Genomic DNA, 25,733 nt, shown 5'->3' with positions numbered 1-25,733 from the left:
GTTGCATCTTCTTTTCTGTGCGAGGGCTTTCTCTAGTTGTGGCAAACGGGGGCCACTCTTCATCGCGGTGCGCGGGCCTCTCACTATCGCGGCCTCTCTTGTTGCGGAGCATAGGCTCCAGACGCACAGGCTCAGTAGTTGTGGCTCACAGGACAAGTTGCTCCGCGGCATGTGGGATTCTCCCAGACCAGGGCTCGAACCTGTGTCCCCTGCATTAGCAGGCAGATTCTCAACCACTGTGCCACCAGGGAAGCCCCACCGCCCACTTTTTGATCCTTATGGTCAGTCTTAGAACTGTCTTGGTGCCTGTGGGTGTGTCATTTAGCTTCCTGATGTGTTACAGCGAGTGTATACTGAGACTCAAGGTCTAGTGGAAGTTGACTTGTCTGCCATCTTGGACCCATTTGGTTCTAATCAGTTTATGTCATGTCCTCCGGCTATGTCATTCTTTCATGGGTAGTGCCCTGCCCCCTTCCCTCCTGTTTCACAGTGATGGACACAACTTTTCCTTTGGGGGTGTGTGTGTGTATGTTTATATGTGTGTGTATGTACACACGTGTATATATGTATATGACTGTTTTTTTTTCCCCGAATCTTTGAAAGTAAGATGAAGATATTATGACACTTTACCCCTAAATAATAAAGCATGCGTCTCTTAAGAATAATGTTCTTCTACATCAGGGCAATAATATCACACCTAAGAAAATTAAAAGTAATTGTATAATATCATTTAATATCCAATTTATTTTTTATGTTTTATTTTTTTGTTTTGTTTTGTTTTTGGCCAAGCCATGTGGCTTGTGATATCTTAGTTCCCTGACCAGGGATTGAATTCTGGCCCTCGGCAGTGAAAGCACGGAGTCCTAACCACTGCACCACCAGGGAATTCCCTCCAATTTATTTTTAAATTTCCCCAATTGTCTCAAGATTCTTTTTATATCTTTTTGGTGTGTGTTTTGAATCAGGAGCCAATCAAGGTTCCTTTATTTCAGGCTGTTTAAAATTTTTGAAGAGCTAATCCCTTGGGACTGAATTTTTTGGTGACTAGTCCTGATGGCATTTCTTATAACATTTCATGTAGCAATGTTCCTGAAACCGAACAGATGCTTTAGGATGTCATCCTCCTCCCAAGAGAGCCATATCATTTTCATTAACATGGTCACAAACTGTGTGCTTTGTGCTCAAGGGAAATGAACCTATGGGCTTTTTGCTGTTTATGCAAGAGAAAATTATCTGCTATTGTAGGGCTGTTAATAACCCTTTGTATTGTACTCAGTTGATAGCTGCCTTGCCTGTGGGAGCTCTCATGCAGAAAAGAGAAATTAACTAAAACAGAAGGGTCCCTTCCTTTGGGATGGAAAGGAAACATGGAAATTCAAGATAAAATGAAAGGCCAGGGAAAGCAGACATGCTTTAGCATCCCTATGTTGAAGCCAATCCCTCCTTCCTTCCTTCCTTCCTTCCTTCCTTCCTTCCTTCCTTCCTTCCTTCCTCCCTCCCTCCCTCCCTCCCTCCCTCCCTCCCTTCCTCCCTTCCTAATTCTGATTTGAGAGCTGTGTAGTGTTAGAGTTCTTCATGACTTAGGTAACTTTGTTTTTTAATAGTTACCCCCAGTTCTCCTATATTTAAAGTGAGAATTTTGATAAAATTTTAAAAAGGAATTTAACTATAGATCTTGCTTCATAGACATGATGCAATTGTTGTGACTGCTTCTCTTAATTCTGTCCCAAAGGCTAAATTTTTAATTCTCCTCATGTTTTGGAGGTCCCCAAGACCACTCCTAGGTTCACTGATTCACTGCTAGTGTTACCTGAAAACTGGTTTGCCTCTTGGTGAGTGTTGAGCCAAAAGACACAACGGAGCCAAAGATGGGGAGAAGGAAGGATTTATTCCTTGCAGCAAGTAAGGAGAACACTGGGGGTCTTTCCCAAAGCAGTGTCTCTCCCAACAGCAAAATTGGGGAAATTTTAAGCTAAGGGCACATGCATATTCATGATGGGGCTTGGGTGGTCAAGAGAGTCCAAGCTTTAGTTGATTGAAGTCAGAAGTTCAGAAAAGGTCAACATCATCAGCCCTTAGGTTCCAGTACATCTGGTGGTTGAGGCTTCAGGCTACTCTTTACCATTGAAAGAGAACTGGGAGTCTTTATAACTAATATATTATCTTCGCTATTGTTATTTCTCTTGCCTGATAACAGTCAGCATCTGCATTCTTTCTTCTCTTAAGATCATTGATTTCTAAGACCTATTAAAGGGCAAGCATTGTGGCCAGGCTTAGATCCCAGAATGGCTTAGGCCAAAATGGCCTCTCTTATGTCAAGAAAGCCATGACTGGTTTTCTTTCTCCGGGGACCCTCTACCTTATCTGCTTACACAAAGATTCAGAGAACTCAGCATATAGCTGTCCTCATGGTTATGATTTATTACAACAACAGGCTACGGAACAAAATCAGCCAAGGGAAAAGGCTCGTGGGCTGAAGTCTGCAGGAAGCGAGGCACACGCTTCCAGGAGTTCTCTCCCAGTGGAGTCACAGGGGACGTGTTTAATTTCTCCAGCATTGAACTGTGACCACACACGCAGAGCTACCAGGGAAGCTCATTAGAGACTGGGCGCTCATGGTTTTTACTGGGGCTGGTCACATAGGCACCCTCTTTCTAGCATAATTCCAGACTCCCAGAAGGAAGATAGCTGTTCACCATAAACCATGTTGTTTACACCGTTTAGGCTTAGTGAGCCTGTCTTATCAGTTCTGGGAATGGTGAGAGCCCTCCGGAGATCCAGGCTCCCAGACTCCAGCCAGGGTCTACCTTTCAAGTAGGCCTTTCTAAGGATGGTAGTCTCAGGCCTGCTGTGTTAACTCTTCTGTATACAACTAGCTTTCTTCCTTTCCTTCCACTATGCAAATCAGAACATTCAAAGAATGCTTACATCTTCCCAGTGACAAAATTACTACGATTTATATCACACTAGCAGACTGTATGTGGAGAAGGAGAGGCAAAAAAGGATGTTATATTTTGGGGATGACTTTCATTTTCTTATCCTCAGATGACTAGTTTTAAATTTGTATATTAATCCATTACTATTTGTCAAAAAAAATACAGGTTTATTGCTAGTATTATTTTAAAAGTTGTACTCTAAAAATCATACTTTGTGCTCTGAAGTGATCTTTTTCTATTAAAAAATACACTAGTTCCTAGAGACAACCCACAGAATGGGAATATGACAAGCAACTTGTATCTATTGATAGAATATATAAGGACTTATTACAATTCATTAATAAAAAGACAACCCACTTTAAAAAACGAACAAAGACCTGAATAGACATTTCTCCGAAGAATATCTACAAATGGCCAATAAGCCTGTAAAAAGATGCTCAACATCATTAGTCATCAGGGAAAGGCAATCAAAACTATAGTGAGGGCTTCCCTGGTGGCTCAGTGGTTAAGAATCCACCTGCCAATGCAGGGGACACAGGTTCGAGCCGTGGTCTGGGAAAATCCCACATGCTACGGAGCAGCTAAACCCGCGAGCCACAACTACTGAGCCCACGTGCTGCAACTACTGAAGCCCGCATGCCTAGAGCCCGTGTTCCACAACAAGAGAAGCCACCACAGTGAGAAGCCCATGCACCGTAATGAAGAGTAGCCCCCGCTCGCTGCAACTAGGGAGAAGCCCACACGCAGCAACGAAGACCCAACGCAGCCAAAAATAAAATAAATTTATTTAAAAAAAAACAACTAGTGAAATACTACTTGACACACACTAGGATGGCTATGATCAGAAACATAGATAATAATGTGTTGCTGAGGATGTGAAGAAATTGGAGCTCTCATATACTGTTGATGGGAATATAAAATGGTACAACTGCTCTGGAAAACAGTCTGGCAGTTCCTCAAATGATTAAACATAAAGTTATCATAATGATCCAGCGATTCCACTCCTAGTGATGCCGAAAACTCGACCTCTGTGCGCTGGGGCTGAATCGAATCTTGGAGATAGAGTTTCGGGTGAAGTAGAAAGAATAGCTTTACTGCTTTGGCAGGCAAAGGGGGAAACAGCACGCTCCTGCCCAGAAACACTGTGTGTCCAAACCTGGTAGGCAAATATTTTTATTTCATGATCTTCCTGACATATGTTTCTCGTATTTTTTTTTTTTTTTTATCCCTTTCAACGTATAGCCAAGGAAGGCACGACTGAAAAATGCAGTCTGTGTTTCATTTAGGCTGGTGCTTTGTATTAGTCCCACATCAGTGTCTGGCATGGAGAAAGCATCGTGAGGGGTCTGGGAGAACTTTCTTACTTCTGAGTCGAATTCTCACAGTGACTTCAGTCTGTTTTTTGAAGTATTATAAATTCTTGGCCAGGTAATCCCTGAAACTCATGTTCAAAGGCAAATACCAAAGCATATCCTAAAACCAAATATAAATGAATTTTAGATGGACTGCCATTTTAGCTGACTCACATCACTGCTCCCCTCATCGTGATTTTTGGAAGCTTGTCAAAGGGACTGGAAGCTCTAACTCAGGTGTTTCAGAAACAAATAATGCATTTTTGATATTTCCCAGAGAGGACATTATTATATATCTTGAAATCTCAGCAAGGACTTGCCTCACCACAAAGCAGGGATGGCCGTGAAGGTGAAACCCTGTATCCCGTTGACCAGCCCCCTCGTGCACTGCCGTACCCTTTCCTTACAGAATCTGTGCTGTCTGACTACATCATGGTGTGATCTTCAGAGGAGACAGGTCATCTCATTCCTTTGTGACCTGACTTTCCGAGATTCTTTGTTTTATGGGACTGTGGAGTCTGGTGTGTGACACAGGTCCAATGACCAGGTGTGCTATTTCTTTGGTGTTTCCATGATTGATATTCTTGTAAATCCCTTTGGGGATTTTAATACTGTTCAATCTATATTTAAACCATTAAATCTGACAATAAGAAGTAGGACCCTTGGCAGAAATTAATTGCATATTTGAGAATGGCCGGTTAACGAACACCTAAACAACTTCATAGAGCAGGCAAGAACAGGTCTTTCAAGCAAAAGGGGTCCATCTTCACCTGCTCCCTGAGTAACTGGTGCCAGGGTGGCAAACTCCAGAATCGCCATTAGTTTGGATACCATGGATTAGTTTTCTGGAGAAGTCGGTTGTGATGCTAATGTGGTACAGGGCATTCTTTCTCTTTCTGTCCTTGTCCCAAGCCTGTCATCCTGCAGAGCCCCTGAATGCAGTCTTGTTATGCTGTGAGGTACAAAGTCACACCAAGGAACTCTAGCTGGTAGGCATTTGTGGCAGTAGGAACATAAAGTGGATAAAGGTCTCATCTGTATTTGTTTTCTCTCTCCCATCTCCTGCATCCTTACCAGGCAAAAGTAGAAGAAAAGATCCAAGAGGTCTTCAGTTCTTACAAGTTCAACCACCTTGTACCAAGGTAAGCTGTGGTTAAGTGTTTGAGGGGATCCGGGAAATACCATCTCCCATGGGAGCCTTTCTTCTTTCCTCCTTGAGCTTGTCCAACCTCAGGGGATGAGTCTGCTGTGAGGCTGGTGTTCCCTGACCTTGGGGCTCCCTGGAGGTGCTCCTGACCCCAGCTCCTACCACTATTAGAATACTGTCTAGAGGAGCTGCTCACTTGAACTGAGCCATCAGCTGTTACATGGGGATGCCCTCAGGGCCTGAACTCTGAGCTCTGAAGGTGGAGAGAGGAAGTTCATGATCTTGAAGCTTAGTTCTGACCTGCTGTGCTGATGTTCAGAACTCTCAAGCTTTTCATATAACACTTTGAAACAGATGTAGAGTCCAGGGGGATGGCAAAGGATGGATTCCTTTGATGTATATTATGACTTGACTGGGAAAATGTGAGAAGTTTGAGCTTCTCCCAGCCTGGCCTTTACTGGTGATTGTGCAGCAGATTCCCAAGGGCGACATTTCAAGTGAGAAATAAAATGCCTTTTGTTTTCCTTGGTGCTTAGTAAGTTGAAGCCTTCTGAGCTCTTTGATGTCAGAAATTCCAAAAGGAGGATTATAAGCAGAAACTTATTAATTTGAACCTTCATTTTCTCTTTTTTCCCCCAATTTTGTAATGTATCACACTAGAATTTCATAAGGTTATTTCATTTATTAGCATTTCTCTTCTAATCACAGATTGCTTCTCTGAAACTGTCCTGTGTTATCTTTCCTGATCAGTAGTCCAAATTGTGTTTGGTCATTGTTTTATCTTAATGTTATAGCACTATTCCTTGACAGTCTCTGGACGTAGTCTAGTTGGGCCGCTGGCTGATTCTCTCTGGATGGGAAGCTGAAGGGTCTGAGGTCCAGCCTGACCTCCTTTATCATGTCTCCCAATTTCCTGAGGCCTCCTAACACACTAACTCCTGGCAAGTCAGTCTCTGGGTACTTCTGCTTACTGGACCATTACAAATATTTCTAGCCTGAGTTAACTTGGTGTCTTTTTTTGCCACCATTCCATTTTGCCCTTATTTCCATGAGAAGAAATTTAGTTAAAATATTCTGATTAGCCAAGGCAGAAAACAGTTGGAAAAATGGAAAGACAGGTGGAAGAGTTCTCTTGATCTTTCTTCCCTAGAGCAGAAAAGGAAAGCATCAACTAACCAGAGGAGTCTTCTTCCAAACTGCTAACCTAAATTTCTACTTTAACTCGTAGCCCAGACCTCAATCAATGAATTATTGCTTTTGTCGTGAGCCACAGTTGGAGCTTAGCAAACGACACCATTTGTGTAAACAGCTCGGGGAGAAGGAGCTCTCTGCCCAGTACAGGCTGTTTCCCCAGAGGTGGTAGGACTTGGTGATGGTGAGGGGCATGGTGGCTTCAGGAGGGGTTTGTGGTTAGAGTTGCATCACGATGACTCACCTGATTGTGCTCTGAGTCACTGTGCCCTGTCACCAGCTCTGTGGACACATATCCTCTGTATTTCCAAAGGGACCTTTGATCATTTGACATTCCTTTTTCACCCACCATCAGAATAGAGCCCTTGGACTTTCCTTTTATTCTTACTGAGATGGGACGGAGAATAGGAGGTTACAATCTGGGAAGAAGCTGTGTTTTGGGAGTGGTGGTAGAGGACAGTAAAGGAGTAAAATCCCCTGATTCATAGGTCTTAGGTCAGGTGTGGGTGGAAAACAAAAATGTTTCTGTTGGGTTTGTATCCTTTGTGGAAATAGAATATACCAGGGCTCTGGGTTTATGTCAGGAATCTGACATTTCCCATTTTGTCATTGTTGCCTATGAAAATGAGTGTTTTAAAGGATGCTAATTAGCATCTTATGTCACGGCCTGCTAATTAATATTAGAGATATTACACACTGTGGCCAGATGGCTGAGAATGTAAATCAACTTATCAACATGAGGCTGGAGCCAAACATCTTCACCATAGAATGAACTTCTGGGGTTTAAGAATAAATATGAAAATTTATCAGCATTTTAAATTACTATCACAATTACAATATTTAATATTTTAGTAGTCAAATTTTAAAAGTCTAGTATTGTATTGCAGGAACGAAACTTCCTTGTTAGCTGAAGTGAATATTCAGATAGAGCAATTAATCTAGGTGACATGGCTCGTGTGTGTTTCTGAGGTCATGCTGCTGATCCGATGTGGCAGAATCACACACACTCCCAGGATCACTGACCACGCCCAGGTCCGGGGATGCCAGCAATGGTGCTGAGCGAGGCATCCATCTATTCAGCCTTTCAGAGCCACTGCCAAATAGAAGATTGGGCTGAAGTTCAAGGCTGAAGCTGAATGTTGTTACATTCTACAGTTTATTCCTCATCCCAGAAATGATCTTCCTCACTCTCAGACTGTGAAACATGCATTCTCTCCTGGAGTGAGGGGGTCCCTCCCAAGGAGCTTTTGGACCATGCTTTGAACAGTTCTGTTCATCCGTATCCTGCTTTCCCATAAAAGTTAATTTTTCTTTCCCCGTGGTTAGTCATTCTCACAGTTTCACATGCTTATGAATTTCCCCTTTTCCATGTATTATATTAGCTTTAGTAAGACACCTGAAATGCATAAACCACACACACACACACACACACACTCACATGAAATTTTTAAATTGTCGGGGAGTTCCCTGGTGACCTAGTGGTTAGGATTCTGGGCTTTCGCTGCCGTAACCCAGGTTCAGTTCCTGGTCTGGGAACTGAGATCCCTCAAGCTGTGCAGCGTGGCCAAAAAACAAACAAACAAATTGTTTTTTTCTTGGGAAAAAGTAGCCTGGTGCTCCTTGTAAGGGGGAAATATTGATAATGCTAATAGAGCACTAAAGGTTAAGTGTTGGCAGTTGCTCTGAAGCCAGAATGCTCTGAGTTAAGCTCTCAAAGCAGTTTTCATATGGGCACCTGCTCAGCTTCCATGTTTTCTGCCATTTCGCTATGTGATGATACTTTAGCATTTTCCAAATCCTGAGCAGTTGAAAGATATGGTCCTTCATACTGTTGTTCTTTCCAACGTTCATACAAGTAAGTTCATCTTCCCTCCCACCCTCTCTCAAGTGACTTACTGCTTATGTGCCAGAGGCTTACTTTTTGACTGGAGAAGCCCCTGGCTTTAGTGGGTTTAAAGCCCTCCCAGCAGCCAACAATGGACTGATTGCCTGATCTCTCATCTGTCACAAACAAAAGCATGAGTCTCAGGGATGGTCCACGTTTAGGGGGAGGGAGTGTGTTTGCTGTCATTCAGTTTGCTGTGTTCATTTAAAGTCATTCATTCCTTCACCCATTTGGCAACGGTATCTAGGGGCTCAGGCACTGCTGGGCTCTGGGAACAGGGTGAGCAAGGCTGACCCAGGTCCTGCTCCTGCTGGGCTCTCAGTCTCATGGGGAAGGTAGTTATTAAACCAGTGAATTCAAAGAACATAGTTACCAAGGGGGTGACTGTCTCTCTTTTTTTTTTAATATAAATTTCTTTTATTTATTTATTTTTGGCTGCGTTGGGTCTTCATTGCTTCTCCCTAGTTGCCGCGAGCGGGGGCTACTCTTCGTTGCAGTGCACGGGCTTCTCACTGCGGTGACTTCTGTTGTGGAACACGGGCTCTAGGTGCGCAGGCTTCAGTAGTTGTGGCTCGCGGGCTCTAGAGCTCAGGCTCAGTAGTTGTGGCGCACGGGCTTAGTTGCTCTGCGGCATGTGGGATCTTCCCGGACCAGGGCTCAAACCCGTGTCCTCTGCATTGGCAGGCGGATTCTCAACCACTGCGCCACCAGGAAAGCCCGGAGGTAACTGTCTTAAGAAGGGAACGTGGCGCTCCGAGAGAGAGTAACAGGGAGGGTGTAAATTAGGTTGGATGTAAATTAGGGAAGGTGTCTCAGTCTATTTGGGCTGCTGTAGCAACTTCCTGTAGATTGGGTGACTTAACGTTTATTTCTCACAGTTCTGGAGCCTGGGAAGTCCAAGATCAAGGCACCAGCAGATCTGGTGTCTGGCGAGGACCCGTACCTCTGGTTCATAGATGGCATCTTCTCACTGTATTCTCACCTGGTGGAAGAAGCTCTCTGGGGTCTCTTTTATAAGAGCACTAATCCCTTCATGAGAACTCTACCCTGACCACCTAATCACCATGCAGAGAGGTCCCCACCTCCTAATACCATCACACTGGGGATTAGGATTTCAACATAAGAGTTTTGGAGGGATGTAGACATTAAGTCGTAGCAGAGGCCTCTCAGAGAAAGTGACTCTTAGGCTGAGACCTGGGGGGTGAGTAGGAATTGGCCAGTTTAGGAGGTGGTGGGACTTTTCCAGGCAGAGGGAAAACATGAGCTACAGCTCTGAGACTGAAAAGAGCAGAGTGCACCCAAGGCAGTGTGACTGGAGCTTGGTGAGGGCATGGGACTGTACTGTACATACTGCACGGTACACAAGTATTTCTAAGATACTTCTCCAACAGTGGAACCAGGCTGCCAGTATCCTAAATATATGCATTTATTTGGTCATTCCTGTGTGTCCCAATCTCCCACCCCTCTCTCCGCAGCCACACAGATGCCCTCCTCAGCCAGTTGAGCACTGCAGCGTGCCCTGCGGCGTGCCCTGCCACCCCACTCCTGGCAGAGCCTGGCTTGTTCTGCTCCACCTGATTGAATGGCTTTGGGGCTGAATTATTCAGAAAGGAAAGGGAAAGAGCTCTAGCTTTTCTTTTCTAACGCCCTACACAGAAAAGAGTTTTAGATCTAGAGGTGACTTTAGACTAAAAGAATGGTAAGAGTATTAGTTTGCTAGGGCTGCTATAATCAAATACCACTGATGGGGTGGCTTAAACAACAGAAATTTGTTTTCTCACAGTTTGGGAGGCTGGAATTCCAAGATCAGGGTGCTGGCAGGGTTGGTTTCTCCTGAGGTCTCTCTGCTTAGCTTGCAGAGACCGCCTTCTCACTGTGTGTTCACATGGCCTTTTCTCTGTGTGGACTCCTCCCCAGTGTCACTTACTCTTTTTATAGGATCACCAGGTCCCATTTAACCTTAAATACCTCTTTAAAGGTCCTATCTTCAAATGCAGTCACACTGGGGGTTAGGGCTTCAACATATGAAATTTGGGGATGGGGGGAGACACAATTTAGTCCATAACAGTAAGGCTCTTAGTACAGTCTCTGGCTGACCAAAAGAAACTGGATATATGTCCCTTCAACTTAAAAGAATCATAAACCTCAAAGAAGAAGTTAAAATTCAAGCAGCATTGTGGCCCTTGAAGCTCTAGATAAACAAAGAAACATTTCCCGAGATTTTAGAATAACATTTACATATTAGCATTTTTGTGTGTGTGCTTGTATGCATGTGTACGTGTGTTTATGATTAAGTTGATGAAAGTGAAAGGACAGTTTCCCTTGTGGAAAAAGCCACTGAAAGAAATTTCTCTTCCCCTGCTTGTGGCCAAAGTTGGTCTTCAGATGAAACCAGCTAAAGGAATTCACTAGTTCCCTCTTAGCAGGACTCCCAGGGCCTGGCTATCTGTGAGTGAGGTTCGGGGTGGGAGGAGAGCTATTGGGGAGCCCCCTTTGGGCTGCCTCAGGTCCCACTTCTAGGGACCAACTCAGAGCTGCAGGAAAGGTGCCTGAAGCTTCTTTCAGTTAGATGTTTCTGGTCAGGTGAGGCTTCAGGTAGCTTCTTGTCACTTCAGGACCCTGAGGAGTAGCAGAGTCTCTTCCTCCCTACACATAGAAAAGCCTTTGCCTCTGAGGTCTTTCATTTCCTAGGACGGACAAGCCCCTTGTCAAATGAGAGGAGTGAGAAGACAAGGGAAAGGGTTCATTCTCCATGGTTGGTTTTTCCTTTCCCCCACAATAAGGGGAAGGATTTGTTTGTGGCTTAATTCAGCTCTCTAGAAATACCGAGTCCTCCAGGGAAGTTTAACCCCTGGCTGACAGGTCTCCTGCAGTGTGGCATGTGTGACCACACGAGAGACTGATGGGAAGCACCCCTGAGCCAGAGTGGATGCCATCTGCGATCTAACCAACCCCTCCTTGTCCTCTCTGCTTGCTCGCATTTTAACTTTCCCTTTGAGGTTTGTCATTCTTTTTAATTGACAGGACACGTACCCAGGGAGAAGTCTCTTTGGGCTAGTCAGAAACTGACGCTACCATTCCTCTATTCTTTCTCTCGTTCATTCAGACAGTAAACGTTGAGAGCCTGCTCTGTGCTGGGCCCAGGTGCTGAAGCTAGATGCGCGCTCCCTTCACGGGGTTATAGGGTATGCAGTAGGCAGGCAGACCCAACAGGGAATTCCAGTCAGTACCTGGTCCCTTTCCCCAGCATTACACTTAGGATCACAAAATTTTATTCTCAAGAAACTTTTAATGCTGTCTTGCCCGACATTTTAAATGAGGTGGAAAGTGTTCTCGTTATTGGAACAGAGTATTTTCCCTTCTCTCCTCTGTGGCCTAGCATCCCAGGGTATTTGGCATATTCAAATTCCTCTGACTGTTTTTCGGACTGGAAAGAACTGACCTGTAGAAACCCCTCTGTGACCTGATCCTTTCATAGTTAGAAGTCAGGAGTTCTGCCTCCAAATTCTGTGCTTGCCCTCACCTGGATTGGGTTTCTCAGCCTCCTCTCACTTCTTGAGTGGGTCCCTGCCTGCCCTGTTAACCGTCTCCTGCGCCCTCCTGGTTTTTCTCATCCATCACACCTATGCTGGCCACACTCAGCCTGCCCAGCCAGGGCCAGGCCGCGCGGTGTGCTCTCGTCAGCTGTCCGCTGATCTCACTCTGCTCCCTCACACCTCTACCTTTCTGCTCTTCCCGTCTTATGAGCCCTAACCACAGTACCCCTGTCGCTGCTTCTGCTAAAGGGTCCTAGCAAGATTGCCAAGAAAAAAAATCATACAACAGTGCCTTCTGAATGGCTTCATCAAAAGTTTATACTCCTCAGCTTCAGCTGGGCCTTCACGCCGGTTTATCATCCTTCATTCATCTTGTGTAGATTCCCTAACATATTCCCCATTATGGCCAGCGCACACTCTCCCAGGTCTTGCCTCCTAATTCCTGAGAAAACTGAGGCCGTCCCACGTTTCCTTGGTTTCCCTCTTCCCCACTTGAGAGTCCTCTGTTTGTCTAATTTCACACTCTCCCATTGTTTCTGTTCTGAGAATGTAGACTCATTCATTATTTTCAGACTCACCTCTCCTCCTGATGCCCTCACCTGAATACACCTCCAGTGCTTAAAGCCCACCTGTCCCTGTGCTCACTGAGCCCTGACCCCTGGACCTCCTTGAAAGAGAAATTGAGTCTGGCCATCTCTTCTTTATGATCTGGAATCTGCTCTCCTCACTCCCTGACTCTCTTGAAGGTCACCAGCCACTTTGTAGTTTGTCCTCTTTTTCCTCACTCTTACTGCACTGTTTGCCGCTGTTAAAAACCTCCGTGAGGGCTTCCCTGGTGGCGCAGTGGTTGGGAGTCCGCCTGCCGATGCAGTGGACACGGGTTCGTGCCCCGGTCCCGGAGGATCCCACATGCCGCGGAGCGGCTGGGCCCGTGAGCCATGGCCGCTGAGCCTGCGCGTCCGGAGCCTGTGCTCCGCAACGGGAGAGGCCACAACAATGAGAGGCATGCGTACCGAAAAAAAAAAAAAAAAAAAAACCTCCGTGAAATTCTCTCCTCCTGCTCTGCCTGTGAGGCGACACTGCCTTTGTCCTTCCTCTGCTTGTGTACTGCTCTTTACTTCTCTCTTCTGGCTCCTAGTCCTCCAAGCCCTTAAAGATGGGTCTTCCCTCAGTTCTGCCTTCAAACTTTTCTCTCTGCTCTGTCCTCTACTCCTGCAGCTTCACCTGTCACCTGCTTGCAGATAAATGATTCCCAGTTCGTCTGTGTCACCTGGATCCCTCTCCAGAGTCTCACATGTGTTTCCAGCGATGTGACTGACATCCGCACCTGAATACACTTCCAGTGCTTCAGAGTCCACCTGTCCACAGTCAGCTTGTCTTGGGCACCGTGCTAGGTGGAGCCCTCAGAACTCTAAGTTCTTCCCACCTGGTTGACTCTTAATAGCATCTTACCCTGTCTTCCCACCTCATCTCTCTCCCCACTTACTGCTTTCATCAGTACAGTTTGTAAACACATATTGAATACCTACTGTGGTCAGATAATTTTTCTAAAGCACAGTTCTGGTCATTTTTTCTCAGCTGAAAACCCTCAGGGTTTTCCTTTGCCTATTTTTTTAAATTGACGTATAACTGACATAACATTATATTCATTTCAGGTGTGCAACGCAATGATTCAATATTTGTATGTATTGCAAAATGGTCACCACAGTAAGTCCAGTTAACATTCAGCACCATATATAGTTATAAATTCTTTTTCTTGTGTTGAGAACTTTGGAGACCCACTCTCCTAGCTACTTTTAAATATGCAGTACAGTATTATTAACCATGTCACTGTGCTGTACATTACATTTTCATGACTTATTTATTTTATAACTGGAGGTTTGTACCTTTTGACCCCCTTCACCTATTTCACTGCCCTCCCCCTTCACTTCTCACGTCAGGCAACCACCAATCTGTTTTCTGTATCCACAAGTTCAGGGCTTTTGTTTGTTTTTTTGGTGGAAGCCCTAGAGTGCCACATATGAGTGAGATCGTCCAGTATTTATCTTTTTCTATCTGACTTATTTCACGTAGCATAATGTCCTCAAGTTCCATCCATGTTGTCGCAAATTCCCTTTGCGTAGTAAGTTGAGTTAAATTCCTCAGCTGGCATCCCAGATCCCTGTAAAAAGGGCCTCTTGACCATTCCTCTTTCATTCCTAATAGCCAGGCCAAATCCCCGACCTGCACTCCCTCTGCACACTTTATACCTGTCTGCATGGTGTAGTAGCCGTTAGCCACTTGTACCTGTTTAAACGTAAATTAATTAAAATTAAATAAAGTTTAAAATTCAGTTGCTCAGTCGCACTAGCCACATTTCAAGTGCTCAGTATGCACATGTGGCTCGTGGCTACCTATCGGACAGCACAGACAAAGACACTTCCATCATCACTGGAAGTTCTTTTGGACGGCCCTGGTCGGTTCCTTTTGTTTTTGTTCCTTCTTGGCTAAACTGTCCTCCCACCAACTCCTCACCTCCTCTGCCTATTAAAATATTCTCCTTCTTCCAGGGCCCCTACCTCAAATTCCACCTGTTCACACAACCTTCCCTGATCGTTGTTTTCTGAATGAGATGCCCTCCCCCAAACCCTTTAGAACTTCTAGTATTTTATCTGTCTTCCCTTTATGACACCTACCCAGTTTTCCTCATATTGTAACCGCTTATGTCCTTATCTCATTTCCAGTACTGAATTAGACTTTTTGAAGTAAAGACTACTTCTTCTCGGCACAGTGCAGTGGGAGTTCAATAAACAATTGTTGAATTGAATACCTAGGAAAGAGGCTGGTTCTTCTTTCATTTTATTTCTGGAATCAGCAAGCACAGTGAATGTCTTAAATTCTTTACTTTTTTCCTTCCTTCCGTAATCACACAGACCCCTTCTGTCAGACCCAGCGAGAAGTGCAGCCCCTGTCCTCTGCCTGCCTGTGCAGGTGGCCATGGCCAGCACAGTCCATCTTAGAGCCAGTGTTGCTGACATCAGGGCCGAGGAGAGCGACTGGCTGCGGAATACACACATGATCCTCAGGCCAGGGCTGTGGGTCAGCACGTGGGAGGTGGAATTTCGGGGAGGGAATACTAGATGGATGAGTGAGGGGCAGGCAGGGTACAAACCACAGACTTCAGAGAAGTGACCCCAGAAGAAATGACCAGAACGACAGAGGCTAACCAAATCAGGGACGTGGCGAGGCTCACATTTAAATTGCCTACAGGATGGGGAGCCGCAAGGTATCTGTTCTCAGTTAGACCCTGGAGGAACTTTCTGGGTGGTTTGTTACCGCCTGGCTAAGTGTGCTCACAGTGGCATTTCTAGCCCAAAGCTACTGGCCACGAAGGAGAGTTTGTTTTTAACATTTTATTTATTTTTTGTCTGCACGAATTTTTTATTTATTAGTTTTTTTTGCTGTACGCCGGCCTCTCTCTATTGTGGCCTCTCCCATTGCGGAGCACTGGCTCCGGATGCGTAGGCTCAGCGGCCATGGCTCACGGGCCCAGCCGCTCCACGGCATGTGGGATCTTCCCAGACCGGGGCACAAACCCGTGTCCCCTGCATCGGCAGGCGGACTCTCAACCACTGCGCCACCAGGGAGGCCCTGATTTTTAATTTTTTTAACATTTTATTTATTTATTTATTTTTTGGCTGCGCCGTGTGTTTGTTGCGGCACGCCGGATCTTCGCTGAGGCATGCAGGATCTTTTGTTGCAGCGTACGGGCTCTTTGTTGGGGTCCAGAGGGCGTGGGCTCCACAGTTGGCAGCACGCAGGCTCTCTCTCATTGAGGCGCGCGAGCTCGGTAGTTGTGGCGCGCGTGCTTAGTTGCCCCGCGGCATGTGGGATCCTAGCTTCCGACCAGGGCTCGAACCCGTGTGCCCTGTATTGGAAGGCGGATTCTTTACCACTGCGCCACCAGGGAAGCCCCGCCCCAAACATTTGCCGGCGCCATTTCCAGACACGTTAGGGACGTTCAGAGACTGGCCTCTTTTCTCTAGTTTAGCCGCCCCGGGGAGCTCATTGACTGTGGGGGGATGACCAGAAGGTGTGAGTGAGTGTGTGCGTGTGTTCTGTAGTGGGGGAAGCCGAGGCCGTTAGAGTAGGTTTACAAAGCTCTTTATCTTTCCAGGCTTATTTTGCAGAGGGAGAAGCACTTCCATTATCTGAAGAGAGGCCTCCGACAGCTGACAGATGCCTACGAGGTAAACACCTTGCCCAGGAGCTTTCTCTATCAAATTATCAGTCAGATCTTTCTCCTTTTTTACTGTTTGGATGTAAAAGACACTATGGGCTTGCCCTGTCGTAGAGTCACTCACCGTCCCGTGTGGCTCTGGTGAGAACCGGGTCTGCAGCAGCTCTGCCCCACAGAGCCGGGACTCCTACTTCCGAAAGGACAGAACCCGATCTCTAGTCTCGTCCTCCCTGACAGCTGGTGGAGGCCCCAGATGGGGTGGGGCTTTCACCCCTATCGTGGCTGAGGGGGGTTCACATGGTGTTCTTCTAGACACCCCTTGACCGCTAAAAGGTGGTCTAGATACCTGTTCATCCCCACCCCTTGGCCCTGTAAGCTGTTCTAATTTCTCTACTGGCCAAAGGACCAGTATATAAGTCCCTGCGGTTTAACACTGTAAAAATGCCCAAACGTGGAGTGGATCTTAAATCAATATACCTTAGAGCCCTAGGGGTCCAGAGAGGGGCTCAGGGGAGGCCAGCGGAGGTGGAGGGGAGGGGTGTTGGGAATAGGGGTGAGTAGCAGCCAGAGGGTGAATGTGAACCAGAGGCCGCCAGTTTCCCTGCCCCACTTTACATAGAGCAGCTCTGCTTTGAATGTGCTTTTATTTGGGGGTTCTACATTTGATTATTTACAGCAGGAATTTGGCCCTATAGACCCAAGCGGGTAGCATAAACGAGAGACGTGGGCTTGGTTGGGGGACGGTGCGTGGGGTGGAACTGAGGCAAAGCAGAGGACCCACGCCTTTACTCTGTTCCTGCCAGTTGCCGCCAAACCGCAGTGCAGACCCAGGGTTGCCAGATCTCTTCTTGTTTTTCCAAATGAAGCCAGAAATTCAGATTTCTCTGTGGATCTCTCAACACGTAAATGTTACAACCAATTCTAATTAAACAAACAAAACACTACAGGGAACAAGCAGGACGCATCCCTGGGTTACGTTTGGCCTGTGGACTTTCAGTATTCAATCCTCAGTGATTAGGGTCCAGGCAACCCTGATACAATTAATGCGGTGACAGCTAACAATTCACTGAAGGGTGTGCTAAAAGCTTGCCGTTCATTGTCTCATTTAATCCTCACGGCTACTCCAGGGGGTAGGTAAGTCTTTATTTCTTCATAGATAAGGAAATAGGCATAGCAAGATTAAGTATTTGCTCAAAGGCACATAGCTAGTGAGAGGAGAAGCTGGCACTGAAACCGATAGCAGTGTCTTCTGTCACCACACCAGCTGCCCCCAGGTGGGGAGCTAGCACATTTATGTGCACATTTATGAAGAGGGCAGTTTGGGACAATGGAAAGAGCACTGGACTGAGAGTCTAGAAGCTGGCAGTCTTATCTTATCTCTGACGTTTACTCTCTGTAATCTGGAAAAAGTTCATCTCTCTGGATCTCATATATAGACTTTGGATTTGTAAAACTGGGGCAGTAATACTGCCTGCCCGCCTAGCTTTGAATGCTTGAATATTTATGGCTTGAGTTAGGATGAAGACCTGCTCACATGTCACCTTTGGAAACCTTTCCCAGCTCCCCAGGCAGAGGTAGTCAGTTTCTTTCACGTACCCATTATAGCGTTTATCCAGGTATATGTATGCATTAGTTTTGTTCTGCCTTGTTTCAGAAAGACACTTGTACTTACATGTCTTTCTAATTGCCCTCTTCCTCTACAGAAAACCGCACACATCCTAAACAAAGTATCTTAAAAGTAGGAACTGAATTTTACTCATTACTGTGCCCCCAGGGCTTGGCATGAGGAGATACTTACTGGATGAGTTACTCCAGGTAATCCCATCCTGAGGTTGTGTATCTTCTTGGGTCTGCACTGAGAAAATAGTAGCACTTAACTTTCTGGCATGTGAGAAGTCCTCTGCTCGGCTTCTTTGGATGTCTGTCAGGGAAGGACCCATTGGGTTCAGGTTAAACTCCTTTGTCCCATTGTCCTTTTCTCACATATGGTCATTTCAGCTCCTGGCTAAAGCCACCAGGCAAAGTGTCCGTCATTCACTGTTCAGAGGTTGTCCTCCTCCTCCTTGCCAGGCTGCCAGGAGGGAGACAGATGTCTCCCTTTTCACACTGAACAGTTGGAGACCCTGCTGCCTTTTCAGCAGGGTCTTGGAATGATTCTGAATAAGGGGTGTGTTTTTTACCCTGTTCCTTTTGCAGTGTCTGGATGCCAGCCGCCCATGGCTCTGCTACTGGATCCTGCACAGCTTGGAACTCCTAGATGAGCCCATTCCCCAGATGGTGGCGACAGAGTGAGTCTGGCTTTGGGGAACCTGGGGTGTTCTCTGAAATTGTATTTTGACTTTGGGGTTCTTTTTGTTTTGTTTCTGTTTTATTTATTTTGAATGAAAAACACAGAGCACTACAAAGAAACCGTTGCCCTTCTCTTGACCTCCAGTAACTTCCTGAAACTCTTCCACTTCAGAAGCCCATTGTATGCTCATGGGTAGAATAAGACTTTGAACTCCCAAGATAAGGATTCTGTTTCTTCTGTGGCCTTTTCTTTTGGCTCTTGCTCTGGTCTTTGAGAAAAGTCTTCATCATCAACTCTGGAGAAATATGATTTTGCCAGAAAGTACAGTATGCAATTGAATAGCTTCTGTGGGGAAACACGTGGCAACCCAATGGACCAAAATGCCTTTGATTCCATAAACACCTCCATAGAAGTCCCTCCTCACCAATGCCTGGGAGGGACAGTATGGCTCTTGGTGGCAGTGGATGTGTTACCGTCTTGGTGTACAAATGTCATGACATCGTTTTCCTAAGCTTCTGATTTATGGTTAAAGATCTAAGCAACTAGGATTCTTCCCCAAGTGCTGGTGCACATGGTGTCCTCAGTGTGGCTTCTCATCCTTAGACGCTCATAGTTTGTATTTTAAAGAAGAAACCGATCATCACTCTAGTCTGAGGGGTACCTGAGGTAGCAGAGAGCCGCCAGGAATTGGATCTAATGCTCCAGTTCTCACTGAGAGAGATCGCATCCCCCCAGCAGCACCTCGACCTCATCTCTCCTGCTGCTGCTCCGGAAGGAGAGTCAGAGGGAGGCCCCTGAGCCAGGTTCGTTTGCCCGCAGCACACAGGGGCAGCTGTGCCGGGATGCGTGGAAGCCAGCACGTACCCCTCCCTGGCCGCAGTCCCCCTGCCTGGGTCACACTGTCAGGTCAGAAGAACAGAGCCACACATTGTCTCATTCATTCCGTCTTAACAATAACCTCTCATTCTTGCCTTCCTGGGCAGGGTGTCTTGTGATGAATGTGGATAGGGAAGATAAAGAATTAGGCCATTAACCCTTGTGATGTGTATGATGCTTTCAGAGGGAGAGGAAAAATATGCATTGTCTTCCACATCACAGAGCTGCTGCAAGCCTAGTTGCTTCTAGCTCTGGATGTAGAGTTGGACACAGTTTCTGCAGTAACAGGAATTTAATTGTCAAAATAAAGGCCTGTGTGTTTTTGAAATACCAGTTGGGGGTTGTGAATTGTTTGGGACGTTCCCCCCGTCCTCCACATACACAATCAGGATGCACGCTGGGGGAATGGGAATGGGAAAGTCGTATGTGACAGAAGACAAAAGACATGGGAGGATTTTGTGAGTGAAGTGCAGATACCCCCTAAAGGAGCAGTGGTTTGGAGCAGGAAGGATGCCCCCTAGAGGTGGACGTAAACCGGTCTGAAGTGGGAAGATGGTGATAAGGGGCTTCCTGACGTGGAAAAACTCGGGTCAGCATCGATTCTGAGTTTTGTCCAGGTTGTATACTTGGTATTTTATATGTAAGGCTTTTCTGAGGGAATAAGTGTCAGCGCAGCTTTTGTGGCAACATCAGATAGGAAGAGAGGGCCCCCTTAGAGGGCTTTTCACACTGAACGATTGGAGACAACCTAAATATCAACAGTCAGGGATGCTATAAGTGTAAAGTTCAGGTAAAGTATCTATGTCATGATACATACAATGAAATACTATGCAGCCACGTAAAAATTTAAAAGTTAACAGGTGTTAAATAGACTTATTGTGGTGATCATTTCCCAGTATATACAGATATCAAATCATAATGTCAAATCATCTGAACCTAATATAATGTTACATGTCAATTATACCTCAATTAAAAATTTACATATATATATAAATGTGTGTATCTGTATATAAAAATGTATGTATATAGAAAGATATTTAAATGAGAAAAGATAAAGATTCATTTTTTATAGATTAAAAATAAAGGTGGTTCTATGCATAGAAAAAAACAAGGATATATACACATATGGTAGTAGTTATTTGTGCAGATGGTGGGGTTGAAGGTGATTTTTTTTCTTTTCTTTTTTAAGCTGATTTGCATTTTCTAAAATTTCTACAATGAAACTATTGTTTTGTAATTAAAAGAATGTTTTAAAACTAAAAAGCTGATTTGGAGGAGAGGAGAAGAAGATGGCGGAAGAGTAAGACGTGGAGATCACCTTCCTCCCCACAGATACACCAGAAATACATCTACACGTGGAACAACTCCTACAGAACACCTACTGAACGCTGGCAGAAGACCTCAGACCTCCCAAAAGGCAAGAAAGTCCCCACGTACCTGGGTAGGGCAAAAGAAAAAAGAATAAACAGAGACAAAAGGATAGGGATGGGACCTGCACCAGTGGGAGGGAGCTGTGAAGGAGGAAAGGTTTCCACACACTAGGAAGTCCCTTCACGGGCGGAGACTGCGGGTGGCAGAGGGGGAAAGCTTCGGAGCCGCGGAGAAGAGCACAGCAACAGGGGTGCGGAGGGCAAAGCGGAGAGATTCCCGCACAGAGGATTGGTGACGACCGGCACTCACCAGCCCAAGAGGCTTGTCTGCTCACCCGCCGGGATGGGCATGGGCTGGGAGCTGAGGCTCGGGCTTCGGTGCTTAGATCCCAGGGAGAGGACTGGGGTTAGCAGCTTGAACACAGCCTGCAGGGGGTTAGTGCACCGTGGGCTAGCCGGGAGGGAGTCTGGGGAAAAGTCTGGACCTGCCGAAGAGGCAAGAGACTTTTTCTTCCCTCTTTGTTTCCTGGTGCGCGAGGAGGGGGATTAACAGCGCTGCTTGAAGGAGCTCCAGAGATGGGCGCGAGCCGCGGGTAAAAGCGTGGACCCCAGAGACAGGCATGAGACGCTAAGGCTGCTGCTGCCACCACCAAGAAGCCTGTGTGCAAGCACAGGTCACTCTCCACATCCCCTTCCGGGGAGCCTGTGCAGCCTGCCACTGCCAGGGTCACGGGATCCAGGGACAACTTCCCCAGGAGAATGCAAGGCACGCCTCAGGCTGGTGCAACGTCACGCCGGCCTCTGCCGCCGCAGGCACACCCCGCACCCCGTACCCCTCCCTCCCCCCGGCCTGAGTGAGCCAGAGCCCCCGAATCAGCGGCTCCTTTAACCCCGTCCTGTCTGAGTGGAGAACAGACGCCCTCCGGCGACCTACATGCAGAGGCGGGGCCAAATCCAAAGCTGAGCCCCGGGAGCTGTGCGAACAAGGAAGAGAAAGGGAAATCTCTCCCAGCAACCTCAGAAGCAGCGGATTAAAGCTCCACAATCAGCTTGATGTACCCTGCATCTGTGGAATACCTGAATAGACAACGAATCACCTCAAATTGAGGAGGTGGACTTTGAGAACAAGATTTGTTATTTTTTCCCCTTTTCTTTTTGTGAGTGTGTATGTGTATGCTTCTGTGTGAGATTTTCTCTGTATAGCTTTGCTTCCACCATTTGTCCTAGGGTTCTATCCGTCTGTTTTTTTTTTCTTTAAAAAATTTTTTTTCTTAATATTTTTTATTTTAATAACTTTATTTTATTTAATCTTACTTTATTTTATTATATTTTATCTTCTTTCTTTCTTTCCTTCCTTCTCTCCTCCCTCCCTCCCTCCCTCCCTCCTTCCTTCCTTCCTTCCTTTCTTTCTTTCTTTCTTTCTTTCTTTCTTTCTTTCTTTCTTTCTTCCTTCCTTCCTTCCTTCCTTCCTTCCTTCCTTCCTTCCTTCCTTCCTTTCTTTCTTTTCTTTTCTTTCTTTCTTCTTTTTCTCCCTTTTATTCTGAGCCGTGTGGATGAAAGGCTCTTGGTGCTGCAGCCAGGAGTCAGTGCTATGCCTCTGAGGTGGGAGAGCCAACTTCAGGACACTGGTCCACAAGAGACCTCCCAGCTCCACATAATATCAAATGGCGAAAATCTCCCAGAGATCTCCATCTCAATATGAAAACCCAGCTTCATTCAACGACCAGCAAGCTAGAGTGCTGGACACCCTATGCCAAACAACTAGCAAGACAGGAACACAACCCCACCCATTAGCAGAGAGGCTGCCTAAAATCATAATAAGTCCACAGACACCCCAAAACACACCACCAGACGTGGACCAGCCCACCAGAAAGACAAGATTCAGCCTCATCCACCAGAACACAGGCACTAGTCCCCTCCACCAGGAAGCCTACACAACCCACTGAACCAACCTTAGCCACTGGGGACAGACACCAGAAACAACGGGAACTACGAACTTGCAGCCAGCAAAAAGGAGACCCCAAACACAGTAAGATAAGCAAAATGAGAAGACAGAAAAACATACAGCAGATGAAGGAGCAAGATTAAAAACCCACCAGACCTAACAAATGAAGAGGAAATAGGCAGTCTACCTGAAAAAGAATTCAGAATAATGATAGTAAAGATGATCCAAAATCTTGGAAATAGTATAGACAAAATGCAAGAAACATCTAACAAGGTCCTAGAAGAACTAAAGATGAAACAAACAATGACGAGCAACACAATAAATGAAATTAAAAATACTCTAGATGGGATCAATAGCAGAATAACTGAGGCAGAAGAACAGATAAGTGACCTGGAAGATAAAATAGTGGAAATAACTACTGCAGAGCAGAATAAAGAAAAAAGAATGAAAAGAACCAAGGACAGTCTCAGAGAACTCTGGGACAACATTAAACGTGCCAACATTCGAATTATAGGGGTTCCAGAAGAAGAAGAGAAAAAGAAAGGGACTGAGAAAATACTTGAAGAGATTATAGTTGAAAACTTCCCTAATATGGAAAAGGAAATAGTTAATCAAGTCCAGGAAGCATAGAGAGTCCCATACAGGATAAATCCAAGGAGATATATGCCAAGACACATATTAATCAAACTGTCAAAAATTAAATACAAAGAAAACATATTAAAAGAAGCAAGGAAAAAAAAAAAAAAGCAAGGGAAAAACAACAAATAACACACAAGGGAATCCCCATAAGGTTAACAGCTGATCTTTCAGCAGAAACTCTGCAAGCCACAAAGGACTGGCAGGACAGATTTAAAGTGATGAAGGAGAAAAACCGGCAACCAAGATTACTCTACCCAGCAAGGATCTCATTCAGATTTGATGGAGAAATTAAAACCTTTACAGACAAGCAAAAGCTGAGAGAGTTCAGCACCACCAAACCAGCTTTACAACAAATGCTAAAGGAACTTCTCTAGGCAAGAAACACAAGAGAAGGAAAGGACCTACAATAACAAGCCCAAAACAACTAAGAAAATGGGAATAGGAACATACATATCGATAATTACCTTAAATGTAAATGGACTAAATGCTCCCACCAAAAGACACAGATTGGCTGAATGGATACAAAAACAAGACCCATATATATGCTGTCTACAAGAGACCCACTTCCGACCTAGACACATACAGACTGAAAGTAAGGGGATGGAAAAAGATATTCCATGCAAATGGAAACCAGAAGAAAGCTGGAGTAGAAATTCTCATATCAGACAAAATAGACTTTAAAATAAAGACTAGTAGAAGAATCAAAGAATCAAAGAATCATAATGATCAAGGGATCAATCCAAGAAGAAGATACAACAATTGTAAATATTTATGCACCCAACATAGGAGCACGTCAATACATAAGGCAAATACTAACAGCCATGAAAGGGGAAATCGACAGTAACACATTCATAGTAGGGGACTTTAACACCCCACTTTCACCAATGGACAGATCATCCAAAATGAAAATAAATAAGGAAACACAAGCTTTAAATGATACATTAAACAAGATGGACTTAATTGATATTTATAGGACATTCCATCCAAAAACAACAGAATACACATTTTTCTCAAATGCTCATGGAATATTCTCCAGGATAGATCATATCTTGGGTCACAAATCAAGCCTTGGTAAATTTAAGAAAATTGAAATTGTATCAAGTATCTTTTCCGACCACAACACTGTGAGACTAGATATCAATTACAGGAAAAGATCTGTAAAAAATACAAACACATGGAGGCTAAACAATACACTACTTAATAACGAAGTGATCACTGAAGAAATCAAAGAGGAAATAAAAAAATACCTAGAAACAAATGACAATTGAGACACGACAACCCAAAACCTATGGGATGCAGCAAAAGCAGTTCTAAGAGGGAAGTTTATAGCAATTCAATCCTACCTTAAGAAACAGGAAACATCTCGAATAAACAACCTAACCTTGCACCTAAAGCAATGAGAGAAAGAAGAACAAAAAACCCCCAAAGTTAGCAGAAGGAAATAAATCATAAAAATCAGATCAGAAATAAATGAAAAAGAAATGAAGGAAATGATAGCAAAGATCAATAAAACTAAAAGCTGGTTCTTTGAGAAGATAAACAAAATTGAAAAAGTATTAGCCAGACTCATCAAGAAAAAAAGGGAGAAGACTCAAATCAATAGAATTAGAAATGAAAAAGGAGAAGTAACAACTGACACTGCAGAAATACAGAAGATCATGAGAGATTACTACAAGCAACTCTATGCCAATAAAATGGGCAACCTGGAAGAAATGGACAAATTCTTAGAAATGCACAACCTGCCAAGACTGAATCAGGAAGAAATAGAAAATATGAACAGACTAATCACAAGCACTGAAATTGAAACTGTGATTAAAAATCTTCCAACAAACAAAAGCCCAGGACCAGATGGCTTCACAGGCGAGTTCTATCAAACATTTAGAGAAGAGCTAACACCTATCCTTCTCAAACTCTTCCAAAATATAGTAGAGGGAGGAACACTCCCAAACTCATTGTATGAGGCCACCATCACCCTGATACCAAAACCAGACAAGGATGTCACAAAGAAAGAAAACTACAGGCCAATATCACTGATGAACATAGATGCAAAAATCCTCAACAAAATACTAGCAAACAGAATCCAACAGCACATAAAAGGATCATACACCATGATCAAGTGGGGTTTATTCCAGGAATGCAAGGATTCTTCAGTATCAATCAACGTGATACACCATATTAACAAATTGAAGGAGAAAAACCATATGATCATCTCAATAGATGCAGAGAAAGCTTTCGACAAAATTCAACACTCATTTATGATAAAAACCCTCCAGAAAGTAGGCATACAGGGAGCTTTCCTCAACATAATAAAGGCCATATATGACAAACCCACAGCCAACATCATCCT

The 25,733-nt window shown here is 44.9% G+C and overlaps 1 protein-coding gene across 2 annotated transcripts in view; it reads left to right on the top strand.

Moving 5' to 3' along the window:
- Window positions 1-25,733, top strand: part of FNTB (farnesyltransferase, CAAX box, subunit beta) — an 84,662-nt gene that overhangs the window by 16,232 nt on the left and 42,697 nt on the right. For both annotated transcript variants that reach the window (XM_067733136.1, XM_067733126.1), the window contains exons 2-4: window positions 5,366-5,430; window positions 16,204-16,276; window positions 18,463-18,554. In XM_067733136.1, the coding sequence (XP_067589237.1) occupies window positions 5,366-5,430; window positions 16,204-16,276; window positions 18,463-18,554 (230 nt within the window). The remainder of the gene's footprint in view (window positions 1-5,365; window positions 5,431-16,203; window positions 16,277-18,462; window positions 18,555-25,733) is intronic.

The sequence above is a fragment of the Pseudorca crassidens genome, chromosome 1 (assembly GCF_039906515.1).
Source record: "Pseudorca crassidens isolate mPseCra1 chromosome 1, mPseCra1.hap1, whole genome shotgun sequence".
Lineage (NCBI taxonomy): Eukaryota > Metazoa > Chordata > Mammalia > Artiodactyla > Delphinidae > Pseudorca > Pseudorca crassidens.
This window is presented reverse-complemented; position numbering and strand designations above follow the sequence as displayed.